General features: G+C 34.4%; 4 protein-coding genes across 4 annotated transcripts; 2 read left to right on the top strand and 2 right to left on the bottom strand.

Annotated features, from left to right (window-relative positions):
* Position 1: 1 nt before the first annotated feature.
* Lis-1 (LisH and WD40 domain-containing Lis-1) lies at positions 2-3,906 on the bottom strand. The gene is made up of 6 exons (XM_073085556.1): positions 3,678-3,906; positions 3,255-3,571; positions 2,136-2,352; positions 1,478-1,610; positions 961-1,125; positions 2-545 (listed from the first exon to the last, which is right to left on the bottom strand). The coding sequence occupies exons 1-6, from the start codon at positions 3,728-3,730 to the stop codon at positions 249-251; spliced, it is 1,182 nt and encodes a 393-aa protein (XP_072941657.1). The 5' UTR covers positions 3,731-3,906; the 3' UTR covers positions 2-248.
* A 1,065-nt stretch (positions 3,907-4,971) lies between these two features.
* On the top strand, positions 4,972-18,095 carry Snx17 (sorting nexin 17). The gene is made up of 8 exons (XM_073085543.1): positions 4,972-5,223; positions 5,397-5,586; positions 5,679-6,033; positions 6,338-6,500; positions 10,342-10,563; positions 11,651-11,809; positions 14,938-15,084; positions 15,879-18,095. Exons 1-8 carry the CDS (start codon positions 5,164-5,166, stop codon positions 16,023-16,025), a joined length of 1,443 nt encoding a protein of 480 aa, XP_072941644.1. The 5' UTR covers positions 4,972-5,163; the 3' UTR covers positions 16,026-18,095.
* Positions 18,096-18,892: 797 nt separating this feature from the next.
* Uccr (ubiquinol-cytochrome C reductase complex 14kD subunit) lies at positions 18,893-21,247 on the bottom strand. Its single transcript, XM_073085531.1, has 3 exons — positions 21,088-21,247; positions 20,955-21,002; positions 18,893-19,202 (listed from the first exon to the last, which is right to left on the bottom strand). The coding sequence occupies exons 1-3, from the start codon at positions 21,116-21,118 to the stop codon at positions 18,955-18,957; spliced, it is 327 nt and encodes a 108-aa protein (XP_072941632.1). The 5' UTR covers positions 21,119-21,247; the 3' UTR covers positions 18,893-18,954.
* Positions 21,248-22,198: 951 nt separating this feature from the next.
* LOC140751572 (uncharacterized) lies at positions 22,199-22,953 on the top strand. Its single transcript, XM_073085518.1, has 2 exons — positions 22,199-22,620; positions 22,794-22,953. The coding sequence occupies exon 2, from the start codon at positions 22,801-22,803 to the stop codon at positions 22,951-22,953; it is 153 nt and encodes a 50-aa protein (XP_072941619.1). The 5' UTR covers positions 22,199-22,620; positions 22,794-22,800.
* Positions 22,954-23,076: the final 123 nt, after the last annotated feature.

Here is a 23,076-nt window from a genome sequence, read left to right as displayed (position 1 = left end):
TGATCGTGAGCAAGTCTATTAACAGTCAGTTGTCTATGCGCCTGTATAGATGCGAAAGCTACTAAACAGCAACGAGGCAACTTTGAAATATGCGGTAACCATTACTAAATCGCTGAAGCTACCAGTACTCAAGTACAGTTAGACACAGTACAGTACTGTAGATAGTAGTGACAGTAGCCGATGGGCCGCCAGCCTAATAAATAATTATTTACACAATGAAAATCACCAAACATTTTTAACTTCCTTAATTACTTAAAATGTACAGTTACTTGATTGAAGTCATATTTTCGTACATTTGAATCTCTACAACCTGCAAATATCCATTTTCCATTAAACGAAATATCTCTTATACCGTCGCAATCGGAACCTGTTAACTGTACTCTAACATTTTCGAATGCTCCTTGTAATGAAAACACTGTACAGTTACCATCTTGTCTGCCAACTACAAACATTTGGTTTGTTAAAACTGCCATACTGAGAACAGGATTCGCGGATTCATGTAGCTCCTTTGTCGAGGACCCATCTTTAAGACTTATGTGTACGATCTGTAAATAAAAGAACAATAAATAGAGCATTTTAAAATTGGTTGAAATTTTTTATTGCAAGCGTACAATTAGTATGTAAGATTTAGGTGCCATTTTTGTCTTAGCACATCAACAAACATAGAAGTTATTACCAAGTGCGTTAACCAAATGCGAATTGGTAGACTTCACACATCTTTGTGAACTTTTAATGAAATCTCAGTTATGTATTGGTTTTCTCACTTTGAAAATTCAAATATGCAGGCTTGTGGTTTTGATCTCAAACCCCCGATTGAGAGGTCGAGCTTCAACCACTAGGCTTTCACCACTCTTTTCATATCAATAAAAGCGCATTCTTTTTTATAATGCAATCATCTCCAGAAAACCCAATTACGAGACTTATTAAATTCCATAACAATGATTATTATGATAAACTTACTTTTCCATCACTACATCCTACAATGACAGTGTTGTCAATAATAATACAGGAGTTGCATGGTGACTGTAATTGAAGCCTCCACAGTTCTTCTCTCTTGGCGACATGTGCACAGATTACCATTCCACTTTCACATCCCACTACTAACAATTTGTTACCAGTGCCTACCTGAAAAAGTATAAAACATTTTTAATTAAAAAACATATATACGGTTGAGTTGAGAAACCTACTCCTTTTTTGAAGTCGGTTAAAAACTATAAAGTGTAATAATATGGTACCTTCAAAATTACAACCATTACACCATACAAAAAGTTAATAAAAGATTGCAAAATAATTAAACTCATGCACAAGATATAAGACACCTTAAAGTACAGAACTAAACTGTCTGTCGTAATTATTAGAAATTCTGCAGAAAAAGTGAAGGTATCAATAGCTGAAAAGGAAATGAAGGCAACACACAATATGATCAATTGTATTTTTCTGATACATCCAGTATTTGCACTAAAATAGAAAAAAATACCTCTCTTTCATTCTCCACTTGAATTTCTTCAGAAGTTGTAGATAAAGCACAGCAGTTTATTGGACCATGACCTTCCAGAATATTGTCTAAGCATTTAGACTCCCCGACATCCCAAAGTTTAGCTGATCCATCTCTGAAAAAGAAAGGTGATGTTCAGAGACAATTGTCAAATTAATTAGTAGAAAGAAGTTACCAAACCATCTTGTGTTAAGTGGTCACTACAATAATACCCCTCTACTGACATAAAAATTTATTTCATCAAGTCCATATTTAAATTTTTTGTGTTAATTTTCTGTTTAACTTAATTCAATGCAAATGTGTAGGCACTATTGGTATAAAACATTAATAAGTACCTATAGCTTACTCTTATATTTATTTTACCCACTGGTGTAACTACAAAAATTGTCAAGTGCTCAGGTGCCACCTTGTTTGGTCAGCTGCCAGAATTTTGGATAAGTACTACAGGTAGTAATATATCGTCCAAATCTCCAAAATTCAAATTTCAAAATTTTCAATTAATCAGACCGTTCAAAGTGGGTAAAAATCGAGTTCAACAATTCCGTTACATACATATATACAGGTCAAGCTAATAAAAGTGTGGTAAAAATACATAGGGTGGTGATGGAAATTAAGCTATAGATAATTTTTAGGTACCCACTTGCTTACAGTGATAACATTTCTGCCCTTGTCAACTATGCAAATATCGGCAACAGACATCACGTGGCCTTTCAGTGTGACAGGGTTGATTCCCGTCTCAGCAGACCAGATCCTGGAGGAGCCATCTGCTCCAGCAGAGATTACAACAATGCCTGATGGGAAGAGCCTGCATTTGTAGACAGGACCTCCATGCCCTTTTAGATCTAACAGTGGTTCATCTGAAAAAGAGACATAAATGTACAGAAACAAATGATCAGAAAATTTAGATCCATATCTATTTTTTTGCTGTTAAGTATTGAGAAACAAAATAAAAAGGCATAAGTGCATATTACCCCAGTTGATTCATCATTTCAGTTGTCATTGCAACTGACATCAATTAGTGAAGGCAACAGTTCTACTGCCTCTGAGGAATAAGTCCACATCACATACTTCCAGTACACATAAAACATTTAATTTTAGTATAACAACTAAGTACAGTAAAAGTTCTTTATTAGCGGTATATAGGTTCCATAAATATGCCACGAATACAGAAACCGTGAATGCGGAATGGTAATTTATATGGGATTATAGGGGATACGTTCCTAGGTGACAAAATAATATATATATAAAAAATCAATTTAATTGAAGTTTTTGAACATTTTGATTATTTTTGTCTTAAGGCTTAGCCATAATTGGCTATTAATTAGGTTATTCATTGAGTAATAAGGTTGCTTTTATTCTATTTGTTTACATTCTCAAAAACACCGAATTCACCAAGGCAGCTTAGTCAAAGTCCTCAGAGATATCATTTAACAACATTCTTTAAGCAAAGTTGTAATAAGATCTGTTTTACTTTTTTTATTAATCCATTTGACGTTATTTACAAAGGAGATTGGGTTGGATACCTATTGGAATCCTTATATTATTATGTATGTACGTATTAGATCCGCAAATAAGAAATTTTTAGCTGCGAATATAGGATTTGGATCACATTTTTTTATTCCGCGAATAGTGAAAATGCGAATGAAGGAAGCGCGAATAAGGAGCTTTTACTGTATACAATTCATGTACATAGGCAATAAATAGGAAAAAGAACTAGAACATTTCAAAGTGCTATTTTACATCTGCCTGTTGCACTTACTTGTCCTGCTATCCCAAACTAATAGTTTGTCTCCTTCGCACGACGACACAGCTATCGCATTTTCAGCAGTTGCTACAGATAGGACCGCGTGCTTGTGAATATTATGAGCCCTGGTCGGGGCAACAAACGCAACTTTCAACCCACTATCAATATGTTTCACCACTAAACTCAAATTGCTGTGAGATATGTACTGGTATTCGTTTGGCAAGTTTATTTTTATTTTGCCATCATTTTTATTTATAGACGTTGTTACTTTTCCATGCTCGCTACTTTTATTCAGATATTTAGAAGATATCCATGCTTCTCCTTTTGGTAATCTGTAATCATTTTTATTTAGGGTATTATACAGCGTCAAGAATTAGTGTTCTGAAAGATTATTATGAACAATTTATTGTAAAAATGTATTATAATAATGTGTTTTACCTGATCACATCGTTCCAATCACACTGTATAGTAATAACAGGGAAATTGGACATTGTAGACGAATATGATGATATTTTATTAGCGCTGAGATAACTCAAAATACCTTGGGATTGTAACTTTTTAAATTATTTTTGCGAGCTCTGATAAAACTGTTTGTTGGATTATTAATTTTTGCTTGCTGGTAAACAATGATGAATTGATGATTTTTATTTTAAACTGACAGCTTCAATTTGGCAGCCGGCTGGAATCTATAATTATCTGTTATTCTGTTTCCCAGACAATTTATCTAGTGGGTATATTTTGTCCAGTTCAGAATAGTTTATTTAAATGTTCAATACATTTCTGCCTTAAAGAAAGCAGAAAATTTGGTGCAATTGAATGATTTTTAAATATTAGATTTATAATTATTATTATTTTATTGATAATTGACATTTTCTCCTAATTTTTTATCATTATGCGTTTGTCGGCAACACTAAATTTTGTATCTTCAGCAGATTGCCAGATCGTAACATTTGCTACATTTTTCGCATTTATGAAATCTTCATAACGTGTGTTAAATAAGAGTCAGTCATTTTAAGTTAAAATAAAAAAAAATGGAGTCAATCAGTTATCTATTTATTCTGAACCAAACCAAAAGATTAAAAGAAATTAAGGTCTAAAGACCAATTTTACGTAAAACAAATACCTATCTAAAACATTTTTTTATTAAAGAAATGTTTTTTTTTTTTTATAATTTTTATAATATAGGAGTAGCAGACGTGCATGCAGTCCACCTGATGGTAAGTGACTACTGCCGTCCATGGACATCTGTAATCAACCCCAGATAGGATTAGATATTCCTACCTGAGGTCAGCCACAGATGCGCCGCTACCCCTGAGGACTAAGCTGGAACGCCTCGGAAAAGTCTGTCTCCCTTACCACACCCTTCAAACCGGAACACAGCAGCGCCTAACACTGCTGTTATTAGGTAGAAATAGGTGTGGCGGTGGTGCCGCCGGAGCCGAACCACAAAGTGTTCTACCACCTTTAATATGTGTTAACGTACAAGGTTTGGTTGAATGTATTAATTATAAAATTAAATGAGGCCATTTCTGCTTTAAAGTTTTATCATTAGTTAAAAGATACAGAAGGGACAAATACAGAGATTTCTTATATACAAATGTTACAATAGTGCATGAACTGCAGAAGTTATTTTAAGCAATTATTTGCTCAATTTCATGCAAAGACAGATTTTTAGATTAATATTTATTTAGGGAGTGTTATTTACTGTTGATGGATTTGGCAACACTGAGCAAATAAACCATAGTTCTAGAGTGTATTGTGTGTGAGATGAGTATTTGTGTATGTGTAGTGAGAGATTTACTTCAGTGTATTTTGTTGTAATTTAATATTGAAGTAAATAAAATAATAAGTGTACTGTGAATTGTACATAAACAAATCTGGATTTAAAAAGTGATGTCATGTTATACTAAATTAATTTATAAAAATGCATTTCTCAATTCCTGACTTGCAACAGTTCCGTGACGACAATGGGATCACTTACACGGTATATTATCTTAATCATTTAGCTATTAAACGTGAAGACAAGGCTTATTTGTTTATATTGGATCTTACGCTTGTATATAAACTGCATAAGCAGATATGCATTCGTACATTTTATTGATTTCGAGATGTAAACAGTGACAGCTGTTCAATAGGTTTGCTATATGTTTGTTTTAGGGCTACAATATATACATTGATGGAGTGTTCCACTGCACTGCCCGCTACAAGCAGCTGCTCAGCCTACACGAGCAGCTGCAAGCTCACCATTCCTACTACAAGTTGCCACAGTTTCCGCCGAAAAAGTTGTTTCTCACAAACTCACAGCTGGAAGAGCGAAGGATCTTATTGGAAAAATATATACAATTAGGTGAATAGAAACTCTACTTGCAAATATATTTCTATTTTTTTCTAATTACAAATTTGTAATATGGCGGATAATATTTAAATATTTTTTTGCAGTTGGTCAAAATCCTGTTTTAGCAAATTCAGATATTCTCATCACATTCCTATTCTCGGCACAGCAAGAGACACACAGTGTTAAAGTACATGAAGTAGACATTGAAATATTGCTGATGAACGGTTACAGAATACCATTGTCTGTGTCATCCACCGATTCATCCAATACAGTTTTAGATATTGCTTGTAATTACATAAACTTATCAAAAGATTTGACTAAATACTTCTCATTATACTTATTCAACTGGAGCTGTGCCAAAGATGGACAACCTGCCTTGAAGAAGTTAGAAGAATATGAATCTCCTTACATCTCTCAAAAGTATGTTAGACCTGAAGACAAAATTGTGCTTCGGAAAAGGTAATACGTATTTCATTAACTTAACATTCTTAGATTAATCCTGAACAGTATTTCTGCTTTTCCAGATGAAGCATAATATGTTCATTTTACCTGGTGGTTCTGGCCATGATAAATAAAACATAGATATACACTATAAAATAATAATATCTTGAAACTTTTGGAATAAAAAAATATTTATAAAGGCATAATCTGACACAGATGTAATAATAAGGACAGGCTTATGTTCAACATGTATTTAAAATTAACTTTTACAGGGTGAAAACAAATTATCCTCAAACATATTAACACTATTTTTACATTTCAGTTATTGGGATCCATGCTATGACCATGATATGATCACTGACAGGGTCTCTTTAGACCTGCTGTATTTACAAGTTATAGAAGACATAGACTTGGGCTGGATAACAGCAGACCCACAAACAAAGGAAATTCTGAGTTCATATGAAGCAAAGAAACAAAAAAGGGAGGTGAGACACAAAATAATTAATTTATTATCAAGTATTATTTTGAAGGTGGTAGAACCCTTTATGATTCGACTCCGGCGGGACTACCGCCACACCTGTTTCTGCCTCAAAACAGCATTTTTAAACACTGCTGTGTTCTGGTTTGAAGGTTGTGGTGAGGGCGACATAATTTTTCGAGGCATTCCAGCTTAGTCCTCAGGCGGCACATTTTTGGCTGACCTCGGGTAGAAATATCTAATCCTATGTGGGGTTGATTACAGATGTCCATGGGCGGCAGTAGCCTCTGTTCATCAGGTGGACTGCATGCTCATTTGCTACTGCTATATTATAAAAAAAAAAAATGATTATCCTATAAAAAAAGTTTTGATTATTGTATAACCAACATTTTTAAATTTTCCATGGTTATTATGACATTGGTTCATGATTATCTTATCTCTTACTAATATTATACAGTAAATTTTGAGGTTGGATATTTATTAGTTTATATTTAATGCAATAACAACAGGTAACATTTGAAGTACAGGTAGGTTTTCACTTAGATTAAGAGTATCCTCTCTTTATTGTGGTATATGAGACTCATGCAGGCTGAGCTATGACATGAAGCTAGTATTATCTCTAAATTGTTTATTATTTCTTTGCATGCTAAACATTTTATATAAGCCTATATTTTAGGGTGGTCGTAAAAAAATAAATTTTATGAGACACCCTAAAAAATCCTTCCATTTGACGAAAAATGACGGGAGAAATTCTTTTTTTTGGATTAAACAAATACAACGTGTGCCGCTGACCGACTTGAGGTCATTTTAAATAGCTAAATGTTACCTACCGAAAAGTCAACATTTTTTTGTGCTGCTTAGGTATAATTGGGAATATCTTGATAAATATGAACTTTTAAAAAAATATATAAGAGATCTTTTTTTTAGAGAATTTAATTTCCTACAAAAAAGTCCTTACAAGTTTTTCTCAAATCCGGTCAGCGGCGCGTGTTCTTTTTGTTTAAACCAAAAAAAAAAATCTCCCGTCATTTTTCGTCAAAAGGAAGGATTTTTAGGGCATCTCAAAAAAAATATTTTTTAACGACCACCCTACTATATTGATGCAAAGTGTTCAATCGTAAATAATATTAGAAATGCGAATGTGAGTTTGTTTGTTTTGTTACGCTTTCATGCCTTAACTATGTAACCAATTGCCATTAAATTTTGTAGCCACATTGTCCGGGGTCCAGAAGAGGACATTTTATCTAAAAAAAAGTACAGTTTCCGAGAGATAGATAAGAACAAACTTATCTCTTATCTTAATGTGCTTAAGGAAAATGTTATCAAATTATTATTGTCATCAACCTTTGACCGCAAGCAAGCCAAGAGTAAGCTAGTAAGAATATAGAAGAGGATAATATAAAAACAATATTCTCTAACAATTATTGTGAATAAAGCAGGATTGTATGTAATTTCACTGGCTAAATGTGTAACCATATCGATTAGTAATATGAGAGGTCAAATAGATATAACATCTGCTATTGGAGTCATTGGTATTTTATCTTCTTTATTACTTTAATGATTAGTTGCTCAGTACAACTATGATTCATGTTACGTGTGACTGAATTGTTGTATTTAATTTCATGTGCCGTCAATAATGATCTCATGGTGTTTGTTTATTAATTTACAAATACGAACCTGTAGAGGAGGAAAAATGTTACTTTGTAACATATACTTAGATAAATCCGAGACTAATGTGGTTTTTGGTTTTAGGCACTAGTTTTCTCACGCGACTTCGCTCGCGATGTGTGCAAGGACAAATGTTCAATTTTCATTTATATTTCTGACCCCTATTTTACACTCTCTGGAACGAATCACCAAAAAAATTCTGTGCTCATTCACATACAAAAACTAAACAAAAAAACTACAAAATTCTCCTATAAAAAGTGGTTTCGACTGGCGGATTTAGGCTTGAAAACGAATACGAGTCGCCATACTGGAAATCGCTATTTTTGGGCGTCGTTTGTATTGCACCGTAATAGGTAGACAGTTCAAATTTTCGTAATCAATTTACTTCTATGGCTATAACAGCCATATACAACACTAAAAATAAATTATAAATGAAAATTTGCTGGTACGGAACACTCCGTGTGCGAGTTCGACTCGCACTTGGTCAACTATTATATATTGTTTATAGATGTACCTTTAGAAGTTTATATATCTTAATGTTAATGTAGTTGTGCTATATATAATTACAATAGTATACAATAACAAACAAGACGAACTAACTAAAATATTACATTGAACAATGAGCAACATTCCATTTCATTAATTTCAGAAAAACAAAATATGTTGCCGCGTTTTGATTGAAACACTTTTTAATTGCTGCAAATATTGTTAAGTTAGTAGATTCAAAACAAGTATATTTTTAAATACTTACATGTAGATTTAAAGGTGGTAGAACCCACTGTGGTTAAACTCCGGCGGTACCACCGCCACACCTGTTTTTGCCTTGTAACAGCAGTGTTAAGCGCTGCTGTGTTCTGGTTTGAAGGGTGTAGTAAGGAAGATATTATTTTCCGAGGCATTCCAGCTTTGTCCTCAGGGGTAGCGACGTATCTTTGCTCGACCTCATGCAGAAGTCTAATCTTACCTGGGGTTAATTACAGATGTCCATGGTCGGCAGTAGCCACTTACCATCAGATAGACTGCATGCTCGTCTGCTACTCTTATTTTATGAAAAATATATGTTTTAAACTAGTGTGCTACGCGTGAAAAAAACACTTTAATCATATTCATTGACCTCCTGCTTATTATTATAACTTCGCATGTTACAGAGAGGTCAATCTGAATCTCAAGTTTACTGAACCAATCTTAATTAAACATATTATGCCAGTATTTAGGTCTGACTATATTATTATGTTCTTAATATGCGTAATACCCATTTAAGTCGATTAAGTTGTTGTTGTATGATTCGCGAACTACATTTTTTATCATAGGTGGTGGTAGTACCAGGAAGCCGCATATTTTATTGCAGGTTTGATTTTCTTAAATAAATATATCGATTTTTATCCTTGTAATGTACTCGTGAACGTGGTTTGAATAGTTTTATAATAAACCGTTAAAGGCGGAAGCGCATAGTATCTCTCTATATTTATGGGCGGATATCAGGGCTATACAATTTGTATGAAGTACACATGGGTTTCACGATAGCAAAACATTAGCTGATTGGTTAATATCGCCCGCATTTATCCTGTGTCAAACTGATTCAGTTAGGTACTGGATCATACTATGATTACGAAAGAGACTGCGAAAAACTGAGAAACCGAATTAAATATGCAATTCTTTCATATAAACATTCTGTATCTCCTTGTGGATGTGGAATCAAAATAATTATTCACGTCGTGCATAATTTCATTTATTTGCGTGGCGCTTGTTTTCATAATATTTTATACTGGCCTATTAATAGTAGATATGAACAACATAAACGTGCAGTAATACCCATAAAAATATTATAGTACTTAGTAGTTAATAATTCTAGACTTTAAATATCTACCGAATATACTGCTTCTTGAAAAATTATATTGTCTTATATCTGTATTCTGAACTCTGTCCAAATTTTCTTGGTCTATGGATTAATATTGAAAACAGTTAAATTCAATCGATTGGCTCTCATGGGAACGACTTGCAATTCTGGAGTACAGTATCTTCCGTTACTCATAAGTACACATAGGATATTATTATTCAGTTTACTTATATTGTCGTTAGGAATGGACTAAGATGAAATATAAGAAGCGCGTAAAAATGTTAAACTTAAATAACTATTAAGTATTAGATTCGTTTTTCATATGTTCTTACTTTCATTCAAGTACATAGAACTGGCGCGCACGCTCCGCCACTACGGGCGGATACCAGCGGGCGAGGCGGTGACGGACGCGTGCAACGTGGCGGGCGACGCGGAGGGCAGCTGCCGTGTGCGCGTGTCACTCGCGTCCAAGGAACTCACGCTGATGACCACCACCCACCCGCCCCGTGAACAGCGCTTCAAGGTCACTAGGATGCGCTGCTGGAGGATCACCACGTTACATAATGTAAGTTTCTTCGTTTGACTACGACACGCGTGCAACGTAGCGGGCGACGCGGAAGGCAACTGCCGCGTGCGCGTGTCACTCGCGTCCAAGGAACTCACGCTGATGACCACCACCCACCCGCCCCGTGAACAGCGCTTCAAGGTCACCAGGATGCGCTGCTGGAGGATCACAACATTACATAACGTAAGTTCCTTCATGAGACAGACGCGTGCAACGTGGCGGGCGACGCGGAGGGCAGCTGCCGTGTGCGCGTGTCGCTCGCGTCCAAGGAACTCACGCTGATGACCACCAGCCATCCACCGCGAGAACAACGCTTCAAGGTCACCAGGATGCGCTGCTGGAGGATCACAACATTACATAACGTAAGTTCCTTCATGAGACTGACGCGCGTGCACCGTGGCGGGTGATGCGGAGGGCTGCTGTCGTGTGCTTGTCTTACTCGCGTCCAAGGAACTCACGCTCATAAGCACCACCCACCCCGTGAACAGCGCTTCAAGGTCACCAGAATGCGCTGCTGGAGGATCACAACATTGCATAACGTAAGTTTCTTCAAGAGACTTATATCACGCGTGCAACGTGGCGGGCGACGCGGAGGGCGGCTGCCGTGTGCGACGTGCGTGTGTCGCTTGAGTCCAAGGAACTGACCCACAAGTGAACAGCGCTTCAAGGTCACCAGAAAGCGCTGCTGGTGGATCGCCACGTTGCATTACGTAAGTTTCTTCATGACATCATAACACGCGGGCAACATAGCATCGCGGACGGCAGCTAACGCGTGCGCATTGGATGGTATTTTTCACCTCTGAAGTTAGATTTTTAAGACCAGCATACAATATTTATTTTGCTATAAGTAATAAGTATTTCTCGTTATGATGACACAAAGACCACAAAGAATAACCGGTTTAACCACTTTTAGTTAAAATTATTACATTTTTTTAAACTATAATATAGTTTTGAATCTTAATTGAATAACGGTTACTTTCTAATGGATTTCCAACGCAAAGATAACCAATCATTTTATATATGTGACTAGAAATATCTGTGTACTATTATGTTAATTATCATTACCTTAATGATTGGAACATTCCAGGTGGAAAAATTACAGAGCAATGGACACGGTCAGCAATCTCTACTTGAAGAGTGCAATAAGAATTTTGAACTCTCTTTCGAATACCTACTGAGCAAGGACAATCTAACGTGGATAACACTGAAGACAGAAAATGCAATCTTCATAAGTGTTTGTTTACAGGTAATTGTTATTTTAGCTCAGTGTTTCTTACAGCATGACCCCCTTAGTATGTGGAAATATTTTGCGATATCTATCCTCGAAGGAATGCTATATTTGATTATATTACGTAGATCCAGTGCAGTTTACGTTTTTATTATTTCATGAATATTAATAATGTAATAATAAAGAAGAAAACTTAAACTAAAAAAAAAAGATACCGGCCGAATTGATAACCACCTCCTTTTTTAAGTCGATTAATTAAATAGAACTACTACAATTCTACTCAATATGCTACAATGAACAAGATACATAAATTTTGCACGCTCAATGTGGTAGAACATAAGATACTTGTTATAAATTTAAGATCCTTGTAAAATACTATGTTCTTGCAAATAAATGATTTTATTTGATTTGATTACAAATGTAGCTGTAGATGTAGTAATGTAGATGTACAAGGAGCTGATATTAAATATCTCAAAGCTATAAAATAAAATATTTAAAATAATTTAATGTATATAAAATATTTTTTCAAATCATTTTTGTTTACCGAGTCTAAGTAGTTACTTAGCATTGAAAGAAAAAGGGACCGTGGAGAGTACTCAATCACCTTTGCAGGTCGCAGGGGGTCGCGATTCACACGTTGAAAAGCACTGTTTTAGTTCAATGTTGTGCACTTAAGATTATGTTCGCCACTTGTATGCGACCGTGCAGTCTTAATCTGAGTCTTATTATGTAAATAATAACCGGTATAAATAATAATTGCAAATGAACATCTTTAAATACATTATAATTCTTAATGAGATATCATTACATCAAGGTGTTCTTACCTTTGTATATTATTGTTTGTGTAATGGTATTCAATAGCAAAGTGACACACATACTCAATTACAAAGAAATAGTGTCATTATTGTTATTAATCCTTGGTATTAATCAGTCTATGCTGTCATCGCATCGTTTCATTTACACAATTTCTAAGTAAAATAAATATCATTCAGTATATTCCTAATATCTCCCCCTGAGTAAAACCCTTGGTAGTTCCACTCCGGCGGCACCAACGTCACAGCTATTTCTACCTACTAAAGTTAATGTTCTGTTTTGAAGGGAGTGGTAAGGGAGATCTACTTTTCCGAGGCATTCCAGATTAATCCTCAGGGGGGCGACGCATCTGTGGCCGACCGCAGATAGGAATCTAATCTTACCTGGGGTTGATTGCAGATGTCCATGTGCGGCAGTAGCCACTTACCGTCAGATGGACTGCATGCTAGTCTGCTACATACATGAATTTAAAAAATATAGAGATTATTATCCTGGTGACATAAAAAGAAGCAATTATCACCGGTTCAGTAATATTACATTATTCTAGTTGACCCGGCAAACTTTGTACCGCCTTAAAATCTATTTATCAAATATATTTCATATAAAATATAGCCTATGTTACTCGTTGATAATGTAGCTTTCGAATGGTGAAATCATTTTTAAAATCGGTCCAGTAGTTTTTGAGCCTATTCATTACAATCAAACAAACAAATAAAGTTTTCCTCTTTATAATTTTAGATTTATAGATGACCAAAAAAGTATGAATTATCTTCGTATTACTTGTATTAAGTTCGGTACAAATAACATTCAGGGTTATCGGTATCCTTGATAAAGAGTTGGAATCTTAATGGGTGCCAAGGTTCATGGCAGTTCCTTAAATCATAATATTATAGGGAATTAACGCATATGTTATGTTGATCACTTTGTTCAAAGAAAAAAATGTGGCGGACTAAAGTCGTCGGAGGCCCGGGGCGAAAAGTTGAATGGGTCCTCCATTAGGGACCGTTCAAGTATTACGTAACGCAATTTTTGAAGATTTTTGACCCCCCCCTCCCCCCCTTGTAACGCACCGTAACGTTTTTCTATACCCCCCCCCCCTAACGTTACGTAACACTCGAGTGTCAATTTTTACCCTAAACTCGCTAAAAAGTTATGTTATACTTTTTATCCTTGGGATACTTTTACTTACATATTTACTTTATAATACTAAGAAATAACATCAATGAAAAATCTAGGGATTCCCCGTGAAATATGAACGAAAAGATTTGCCAACTTGCGAGAACAAATTAAAAATGACAACCAGACTATACAAAGAGCGTGTTCAGCCGAACTAGGTCTCCTGAGTATTCTAAGTTAGTTTAAGTATAGTCAAAGCATACATACTGCTAAACTGTACTATACTTAGTCTAACTCAGAATACTCAGGACTTATTTCGGCTGAACCAGCTCATTCAAGGGATTTCCCGTAAAACGTAAATGAAAAGGGTTGCCAATTTAGGAGGTTTAATTCCCTATTTTTTTATTAAAAAATGTTACGTAACGTGTATTACGGAAGACCCCCTCCCGCCCCTGTAACGCATCGTAACGTTTCACAAGAAAAATTGCGTTACGTAATACTTGAACGGTCCCTTAGTGTAAAAAGTTGATTTGATTTTACAACATTACAAATGTGTCATAGACTTAATCGCGTAAAAATACGTATGATTTTAATTATTATGATTTTTATTACCTGTGTTTATATACAGGGTGAATTTTTCAAACGGGCCTTCAGGGCCAAATCCGAAACTATAAGGATTAGCTAAAAATGCTGAAAGGACTTATGAGGCCGATTTTGATAAAAACTGCATGATTACTTTTTTACATATCTTTTTCTCCTGGTCGGGAATCAAACGAGTTCATTTTGGAAAAAAAATACATCCTCTATATTATCCCACTATCTGATAGTGTTGCTTATAAAGATCTAATTTTGGGAAGTAATGTTTTGTGACAAATTAAAAGAAAAGGAAAATTTTGAAGCATTTTTTTTTCATCATTTTTCGCTAATCCTTATAGTTTTGGATTTGGCCCTGAAGGCCTATTTGAAAAACTCACCCTGTATATTATATTATATATATTATCTGTCACTGAAGCACTTTCTACTATTTTAACATAGTTTCTCATAGTGCGGTAAATCAATCGCTCTTTGTCACTCTTTTTTATTATTATTTACACCATATTTTCTTCAATTCATGTATTTTTTTTAATATAAGGGGTATGTAGATGTAGACCTATAGGTTTTAGTAATCCTGTCTCAGTGCATATGTAAATGCTATAACGTGTATGTAATGTTCGCAGTCGATAGTGGAGGAGCTGATGCGGCAGAAGAGCGGCGCGGGCCCGGCGTCGCCGCGCGGGCGCCGCGCCGCGCTCACGTACCTGCGCCGCGACGGCTCCAGCCAGCTCGTCACGCCCTCCTCCTCCAGCGACACGCTCAGCTCTGTTGTAAGTGCATAACTTTATTTCGACGGCAAGAACAAACGGCTATCTACAAGTAGTTATTTTGTAGATAGCCGTCTGTTCTTTGCTGCCGTCGATCTATATTGACGACTGTTGTGACAGAGCGGTCACCATACCGGTCTGGCGCGTAAAGTGTTCGGGTTTGATCCTCGGACAGACAAATATCTAAATGATGATTTTAGGTTTTATAGGATTTTATAGGAGTAGCAGACGAGCATGCAGTCCACCTGATGGTAAGTGGCTACTGCCGCCCATGGCCATCTGTAAGCTCCTTTAAAACATCCGTCAAACCAGAACATAGCAGCGCTTAACAGCAGCGTTAAGCGCTGCTATGTTCTGGTTTGATTATGTTGGTTGTTCTAGTTTGAATATCAGGTGGGGCGGATTCAATATTAGGTGAGCGGTAGTGCCGCCCAAGTCGAACCATAAAGTTTTCTACCCTTCACAAACTTATCTATTCCTCTGGGTCTGGGTACTCATCCTTGCGAGTCTATGGCACCTACGACACACGGAATGTTAGTGTGGGGCTGCGAGTGTAGAAAGAGTTTTTTCTGTATTAAACGGTTTAGCGCATCGTTTCACAATCTGCCAGTCACGACCCTTGTGGTCTGGGGCATCGCGTTTTTTTTATCAAAGGAGGTCACAAACTGTCCGCAAAATAAGACTGTAAATGTTCTTGTTTAAAATTATTCATATGAATTAATAAGTTAAACGTATTAAACTATGTTGTTATTATTCAAAAGTTTTTTCACGCGACATAAATAATTTTATATTTTCAGAATGGAGATTCCTACAATTCCGGTAGTTCAAGAGAGATATTTTCAGTACAGAAACTTACTGAGAAATTTGCGTCCGTTGCGTTCAAAACTGGCAGGGATTGCGTCGAGAACAACGCCTTTGAGGCCATAGGTGACGAAGAATTGTAATCACTCAATATATTGTCCAAAGATCTGTCATTATTTAAAAAATAATGTATAGATGTGTACATGTTGTAAAGTAATCAAATTATTCCGAATTTTTTGCATATGAAAATTTTGTATAAAGGTTATTTAGGCATAAATGTAAGTTTAAGCGCATTTCAGGCTATGTATATCTTGTTCGAAGCACACTTCAGCGCGTCTCGCCATTAACTTGCCATAATTTTCTTTCAAATATTTTTTAAGTACATGTTATGAATTGGTGTCATATTGTGGTATATTTGACCTAACGAATAGTCTACATTTTTGTACACAATTACAATTATTGGGCGGTATATAAAATATTTGTAGAGTATAATATAAAATATATGCTGCAATATGGAAATTTGTTTCGGAAATCCGAATTTAAGATTATTCCAAAACTAATGTCTGATTTTTTACAACGGAAATACCACTAAAGATCTAGTTGGAGGCCCAATAGCATTACCAAACTGGCATTTGCCCATATAGCATTTTGTATTGCAGCTGACCCATTTTCATCGCATGTATAGCCCCCGCCAAACTGCTAGTCCGCTCTGAAGTTGTTGCGAGCAGGTGTAGTCATACAATTTGCTATGGCGACGCGATTCATTTCTATATTCAGAGCGGACTAGCCGTTTTACGCCGACTATAACGGATCAATCGTCGACATTTAAAGAATGTCTTATAATATCAAACACGATTCAAATGAATAAGTTTAAGACCTGATTATTAAACATATTGCGTGTCTTTAAATTAAAAGCATTGACTCATGGTTGACAGGCCAAATCATTCATGAATATTAAGATCGAGGTAGAAGCAATGTTTTACTCTATGCATTATATTTTGCATTTTATTTATCAATTATATTTACATATTAAACTTTTTATATGACTGAACATTTTAATCTTGAGATTGATCTTGCGTAGAATAGTGATAGACTAATAAAAAGACACGTGGCCAATGTATAACTAAAATATATAAAAAATCTGCTACAGTGTGGGCCTAAATATTTAGAAAGATAACTAGTCAGTAAAATCTCTACATTTTGTATTATAATGATCATATTGATATATTCTCTTTTTAATTCTAAGCGTGTATAACTTTAATTTTATATTGAAATTTATTACGGTAATATTTTGGTTATTCTGTTATTTTTGACATTTATTTAGCATTGACCTTTTTTATAATTTCTTATACAGCTATAGCGCACACAGTTATTTTGTCCGGTCTTTTTTCTTGCATTATTATTGTAAAATATCGCGCCAAAATATAATTTAAATATTTAATAAACTCATCCATAAGCAGATTTAATTCATATCTCATTTGTAATTATACTATTTTATTTTTAGGCGTATTGTTATATTATATTTTTGTTAATAGTGTCACAAAATCAATGTCGCCAATATAGTTAGTAAAGATTTACCATAAATATAAGTTTATAGTTATATATTGTATGCACATAATACGAAAACATTATAATAACTAATAACTATTACTTTTTAATCCGTCAAAAACATGCAAATTCCATTTTATTAAATTATACTGAAAAAATAAGCAATAAAAACAACTTATTGTTTTTATGAATAGTATCTAGCTATTTCTTTTCTAGTTTTTTAGTACTTTACAGTAAAATCCAGAAATATTCTTTTTATGCTAATTTCTGTCTATTTTATCATATTTGTAATAAGTTAACAGAACAAAGCAAAGTACTCAAAATAAGAAGATTAATATATCTATTGTTATTGATATTTTATGTGAAAACAGAAAATTTTGGTATTCTCGAATTAATTGTGCTGAATTAGCTCCAGTTTACTGAGGCTTAAATTTGTTTTAGGTGTATTGTCTAAAAAAATGATTGTATGTACATAGAATATTTATGGAATTCCATTGTTCAAAAATGGTTTTAGATTATTCATATTATATAGGTCAATAATATAAACAAAGGTAAGCATTGCAGTGGCTGCCTAAGTAAAGGTTACATACCTAAGCTCTTACTCCAAAAGACAATTACTTTGTACGAATAACCTAAAATGTTGTATTTTTTTGTTAGAAAAATGCGTATATAATTTCAATTTCACATATAATTTAGTAAACATATCGTGTTAATCAAATATTTTAACTATTGTATTTTAATATATTTTATGGGACCATTGGAATTCTTGTAATGAAATCATTATAATTTTTTACCTATGTTATTCAATTACGTGCCTTTGAAGGTTTGTATTCTTCGGCCATAAATTATTGCGAATTGTAAATTTTGTTTATTGGTTATAAATTGTGCAAATTATTATGAAAATAAAAATTTAGTATCAACTATTGTTTTTATTTTGAGAAAGCAGGTAATCAATTTGATACATAATTATAATAACATAATCTTATATATAAAATTCTCGTGTCACAATGTTAGTTACCATACTCCTTCTAAACTGCTTTACTGATTTTCACCAAATTTTATATGCATTCAGTCTGAAAATCGGCTACTATCTATTTTTCATCCCCCTAATTGATAAGGGTTGTTCAACCTTAACATTTTTTTATTTATATGGCAACAACGTTTGCCGGGTCAGCTAGTAATATATAATATTGATGGAGGTTGGAGTTGCATAGTTATCCACATATTAGTATTATAGAGTTTCTAATTTAAAAGAATATCAACCAAATTTTAAGTGTATTTATAATGAATACCCTAAATACAATTTGAACTCCCCATCACTTTAGCATCAACATACATGTTTGTTAATAATTAACTATTCCAAAATAAAAATTCGAGGTATTGCCTCAATTATGTCTTATTATTATTGATAGAACACTGAAGACTGGTTTTCACATTGTGGGTATGTAAAAAATGAAGCTACTAGAGGCGACTAAATTTATTTAAACCAAACAATTAAATTAATAACACATGTATTCAATAGAACTAGTACTCTTTCTCCCACTTTTCACGCTCTAATCTCTCCTTCTTGACTTGTTCCACCATGGGAGTGAGGTAGAGTTTGTCCTCCTCAAACTTGGTCCATTCCTCCTGGGGTAGGACAATCTTTTGCATGGAAAGTTGGATGGCACGGATCATGCGGTAGTTGCGCTCGTCCACAACATGAGCTGGGATGCGGCGAAGTGCCTCTTGCACATCTTCGTCTTCATGGAGGCAGTCATCACGCATAAGACCTAATATGAACAATAGTATCTGAATTACTAAACAACAAATGATGCAATGCTGATCACTATTAGTGTGGCAGGGTTTTACTAAATTAAATAAATACAATTACTGTATATGTGACATGTTCCCAGAAACATTTATTAACATACATTAAATTTTGTGCTTCAAGTAATGCATGTCCAAGTTCGTCTTACTAGATAGTTTATAAAAAGTATTTGCAGAAATTAATAATATCTATTTTACAGAGTCTACTAGTGTTGCCAGCTGCTTTTTGGTCAAGAAAATATTGGATACACAGACGAAATAATTTACTATTGTTATCACTTCACATTAGAGGTGCGCATTATATATCACTGAAGTGAAAAGAGAGAGATATATCTTTTCAACTCAGTGATATATATCACTCTTTTAGCTCAGTAACTCACTTTAGCTCAGTAGCTCTGTAAAGATATAAGCGACATTTTATATCAGTATATCAGAGAATCAAGTCAAAATGTTTTGACAACATTTTTGATTCCTATAATTAATACAAAACTGGCAAGAAATTATATACAAATTTCACAGCCAACACTACAGTGTAAACTCCATGTAACGTCACTCGATTTAACGACAAACTCTCTAATGCGTCGAAAACAATTGGCTTAGTTGGTTTAGCTTGTATTCCATACAATGATACACTCTACATAGCATTACACCCACTCTCAATAACGACCACAATTAAACAAAAAGTACCTTTTAAGTTGCTAAAATTAGTAAAAACTGCGCACCTGTGTACGTTCTTTTGTCGCTTTATTATCTTAGCCCGCAATAAACTCGTCTGTCGGCATCATGCATACGAAACTTTCTAAGAAATTCGTTCTTTTGTTTACAAATTGGATTGCTTGCACAAAATTATTGGAAAATTACTTCCTTTATCACCAAGATGCCTCAATATCAGAAGATATGAATAAAATAATTAAAAAAATACAACAAAATTACTGGTGCAGCAAAAGACGTCAGACAAAAATAACAAACTACTCGCAATAGCGATCAAATAAGATTCTTTTTTACGTACATAACTACTAACACTAGACTGAAATAAACTTTTTCTTTTTCTAATTCTGATTTTTCTTCTCTCCATTTAACGACCACTCTCTATAACGCCATAAAATGCTCAGTCCCTTCAGTGCCGTTATATAGAGTTTACACTGTATTTGTATATCCCTATTTTCATATTCTTAGCAAAGAAAAAAGATTTTAATTAGTGTTTAAGACGTAATGCATTTGATTCGAATCAGACTCTCTCAGTCAGTTGCTCATTTGACTCATAACTCACTCGCGAGCGAGTATAAAACTGTTGAGTTGAAGAAGATCTTATATCCGGTATCGTATGGACCTATGAACTCAACTATGTGACGCGGATATAAAGATATAATTCAAATTTGTCAGAGTTGATGAGTGATTAGCTCTTTGGTGAAGATATATATCTTTTATATCACTCACTCGCGAGCTACTCCAGTCTACTTCACATTATTTATGATTTATTAAAATGCAACTTGATTTACTGCAGGTTTTTTTCATGTTTATGACAATTATATCATACTAAATTCACATAAAATCGAACAGTTTTCCTCTTCAACACGTACAATAACTCTAGTAACCATTGAAAATAAGGTTTGGGCTTATCAAGTCTACCTGTCTGCACTTGCATCACTATCATTACCTCTTAGCTTCATTTTTAGGTCGCTCCGGCTCTTATAAGAAATAAGAAAATCACATACCATATTTATTGAATCCAGCCATGTTATAGGCCCATTTCCTTAGGTTGCCTGTGAAATAAGTGCACTTCGTTATATAACTGAATCAATGTTTGATAGAATTATAAAATGTCTCTCGGGTAGTAAATATACTCACTGCGTACAACAGCAGTAGTTCTGAAAGCCATTATACAGGCCTGGACTCTGTAATTTGAAGTATAATATACTTTAATACACCGTCGCCTATTCTGTAAAATTAAAATGTGGAAAAAGCGAGAAGTGCGAGAACAGTCAAAGTCAAATGCAATCGATCTAGTCAGTCATCTGTCAAGTGTATAGAAATTTGACATTTTTAGTCTATGGTAAGCAGGCTAAGATAAAATAAATATACTTAATTTAAATACTTTTTAAGTAAACATGCCAGCATGCATAGCTTAGCATGTTTTGTCGTTTTGCAGCTTCTTTATCATAATATATGATGTTAATATATATTAAACTTTAGTTTATAAAGCGTGGTCCAACTTAAAGTTTAACTTTAAAAATGTATGAACCGGCAAACTTCACCCGTACTATGAACTTTCAATCGAGACTCGACCAATCGAATTGAGAGTTCAACGGCTCGTTCCTAAACAGTAAACCAAAACCAGAGGCACTGCAAGTAAATTTGTATTAAGCGATCGAGATATCGAGTTCTCAATTCGATTGATCTAGTCTTTAATTTACGTTTTAAATAATGTCATAAGTTTTATGTTCTAAGTTTGTTATTTATAGATATAAAATATTGCTTTTTTGTAAAAATCTCTACGTAATTTTAACATCTTATGAACATATTATTATTTAGTTATTTGGAGCTCGTCAGTGTAGTAGGTTTTTAAAAAAGTATTAATACATCGATTTATCGACAATTTATTTCGATATATGGATACAATAAATCTACTAAATATCTAACATAGTATCAAAGAATTATCATTTTTGCAATATCTAATTAAAGTTCCAAGATCCATATTCAATACAGTATGTCAGACACACCTGGCTGACAGCAGAGCATGTAAACAGGATAGTTTTTCTACTTTCGCAAATGGACAAATACTGTTTTGCGTGATAATAATAATCTTAAAAACATTACATATTGTCGACAATTTCATACATTAAACTAATGTATTATTTTAAAACTGCAAACATTTTTAATGTATTGTTTATTTTAATTAGATATCGACATACATATTGTTTAATTTTAATATATATCGATATTTTTCATTTCCGCCATCCCTACTAAAAGTCCATCTGCGTATAATCCATATTATACGCAGATTAATAATAATAAAGGTTGTTGCACAATCACTGGTCGCTATATAAAATGTTTCTGCCTTCTGGTAAATTCTATTCTCTGTGATTAGCACATTTACTGTCAAAAAAGTCAGGTGTTCTAATAAAAAAAGTCCTCGCAATATTGAAACGTAATTAAATGGTTATTCCAATGCTTTTTAATTCTTAAACGATTATTTACTTTATAATCATACAACGCACAGACGACACGAGGCAAAATGATAAAATAAAGCTACGCGTGGCTCGTTCGTGCTTCTTATCAGGTTGTTTATTTGCTTGGGTCGAATTGAACTTCGGATGCCCTCGCCCGACCTCCCAGTTCCTCGGCCCCCTTATCAGAGGGAATAAAATGAGACGACGGAAGGTAATTTTATCAGATACTGTTACGCGCTCGCGCTCGCTTGTACTACCAAGTGTTCATAGCAAGTTCATTGTTGTAAAGTAGTTAGAAATTACATTTGCCATTTGATTTGTTTTACGCAAATTAGTGTTTAAACTAATTTGTTTTGTGATTTTTTTCTTCATCCTGCATCCAAGAGGAGGAATGCCAAGTGACTGTCGGGACTGTTTGGGGATTCGTTATCGAATTAATACCCTGCACCAAACCTGGAAGTGGCTGCATCAGACGATCGCGCTCCACGAATATCTAATCTCCCTCTCGTCGGCCGATACTGACGCCGTCTCCTGCATGTGTTAGTGTAATACAATTGGACTATAGAAACTTTTATTGGTTTCGAAAATCTAGTTTAGACTATTTTTAAAGTTTACGCTTAAAGCACTGCCCGTGTGAGGTTCATACAGAAAAGTATCCGTTTATAAT

Source organism: Epargyreus clarus, unplaced genomic scaffold, assembly GCF_041222505.1.
Source record: "Epargyreus clarus isolate Ecla_fem2 unplaced genomic scaffold, WU_Ecla_fem_2.2 ptg000003l, whole genome shotgun sequence".
Lineage (NCBI taxonomy): Eukaryota > Metazoa > Arthropoda > Insecta > Lepidoptera > Hesperiidae > Epargyreus > Epargyreus clarus.
The sequence above is the reverse complement of the archived record's forward strand: the minus strand, read 5'-3'. Positions and strand labels throughout refer to the sequence as shown.

Excerpts from the sequence above, each read along its gene's own strand:
- Uccr (XM_073085531.1), bottom strand. The coding sequence starts at position 21,118 with ATGGCTTTCAGAACTACTGCTGTTGTACGCA. Across the intron at positions 21,003-21,087 it reads AACTACTGCTGTTGTACGCA|GCAACCTAAGGAAATGGGCC; the intron begins GTGAGTATATTT and ends CTTATTTCACAG. Across the intron at positions 19,203-20,954 it reads GGCTGGATTCAATAAATATG|GTCTTATGCGTGATGACTGC; the intron begins GTATGTGATTTT and ends TGTTCATATTAG.
- Snx17 (XM_073085543.1), top strand. The coding sequence starts at position 5,164 with ATGCATTTCTCAATTCCTGACTTGCAACAGTTCCGTGACGACAATGGG. Across the intron at positions 5,587-5,678 it reads GGAAAAATATATACAATTAG|TTGGTCAAAATCCTGTTTTA; the intron begins GTGAATAGAAAC and ends ATTTTTTTGCAG. Across the intron at positions 6,501-10,341 it reads CAAAGAAACAAAAAAGGGAG|TACATAGAACTGGCGCGCAC; the intron begins GTGAGACACAAA and ends CTTTCATTCAAG.
- LOC140751572 (XM_073085518.1), top strand. The coding sequence starts at position 22,801 with ATGCCAAGTGACTGTCGGGACTGTTTGGGGATTCGTTATCGAATTAAT.
- Lis-1 (XM_073085556.1), bottom strand. The coding sequence starts at position 3,730 with ATGTCCAATTTCCCTGTTATTACTATACAGTGTGATTGGAACGATGTG. Across the intron at positions 1,126-1,477 it reads AAGTGGAGAATGAAAGAGAG|GTAGGCACTGGTAACAAATT; the intron begins GTATTTTTTTCT and ends ATACTTTTTCAG. Across the intron at positions 546-960 it reads TAGGATGTAGTGATGGAAAA|ATCGTACACATAAGTCTTAA; the intron begins GTAAGTTTATCA and ends TTTTATTTACAG.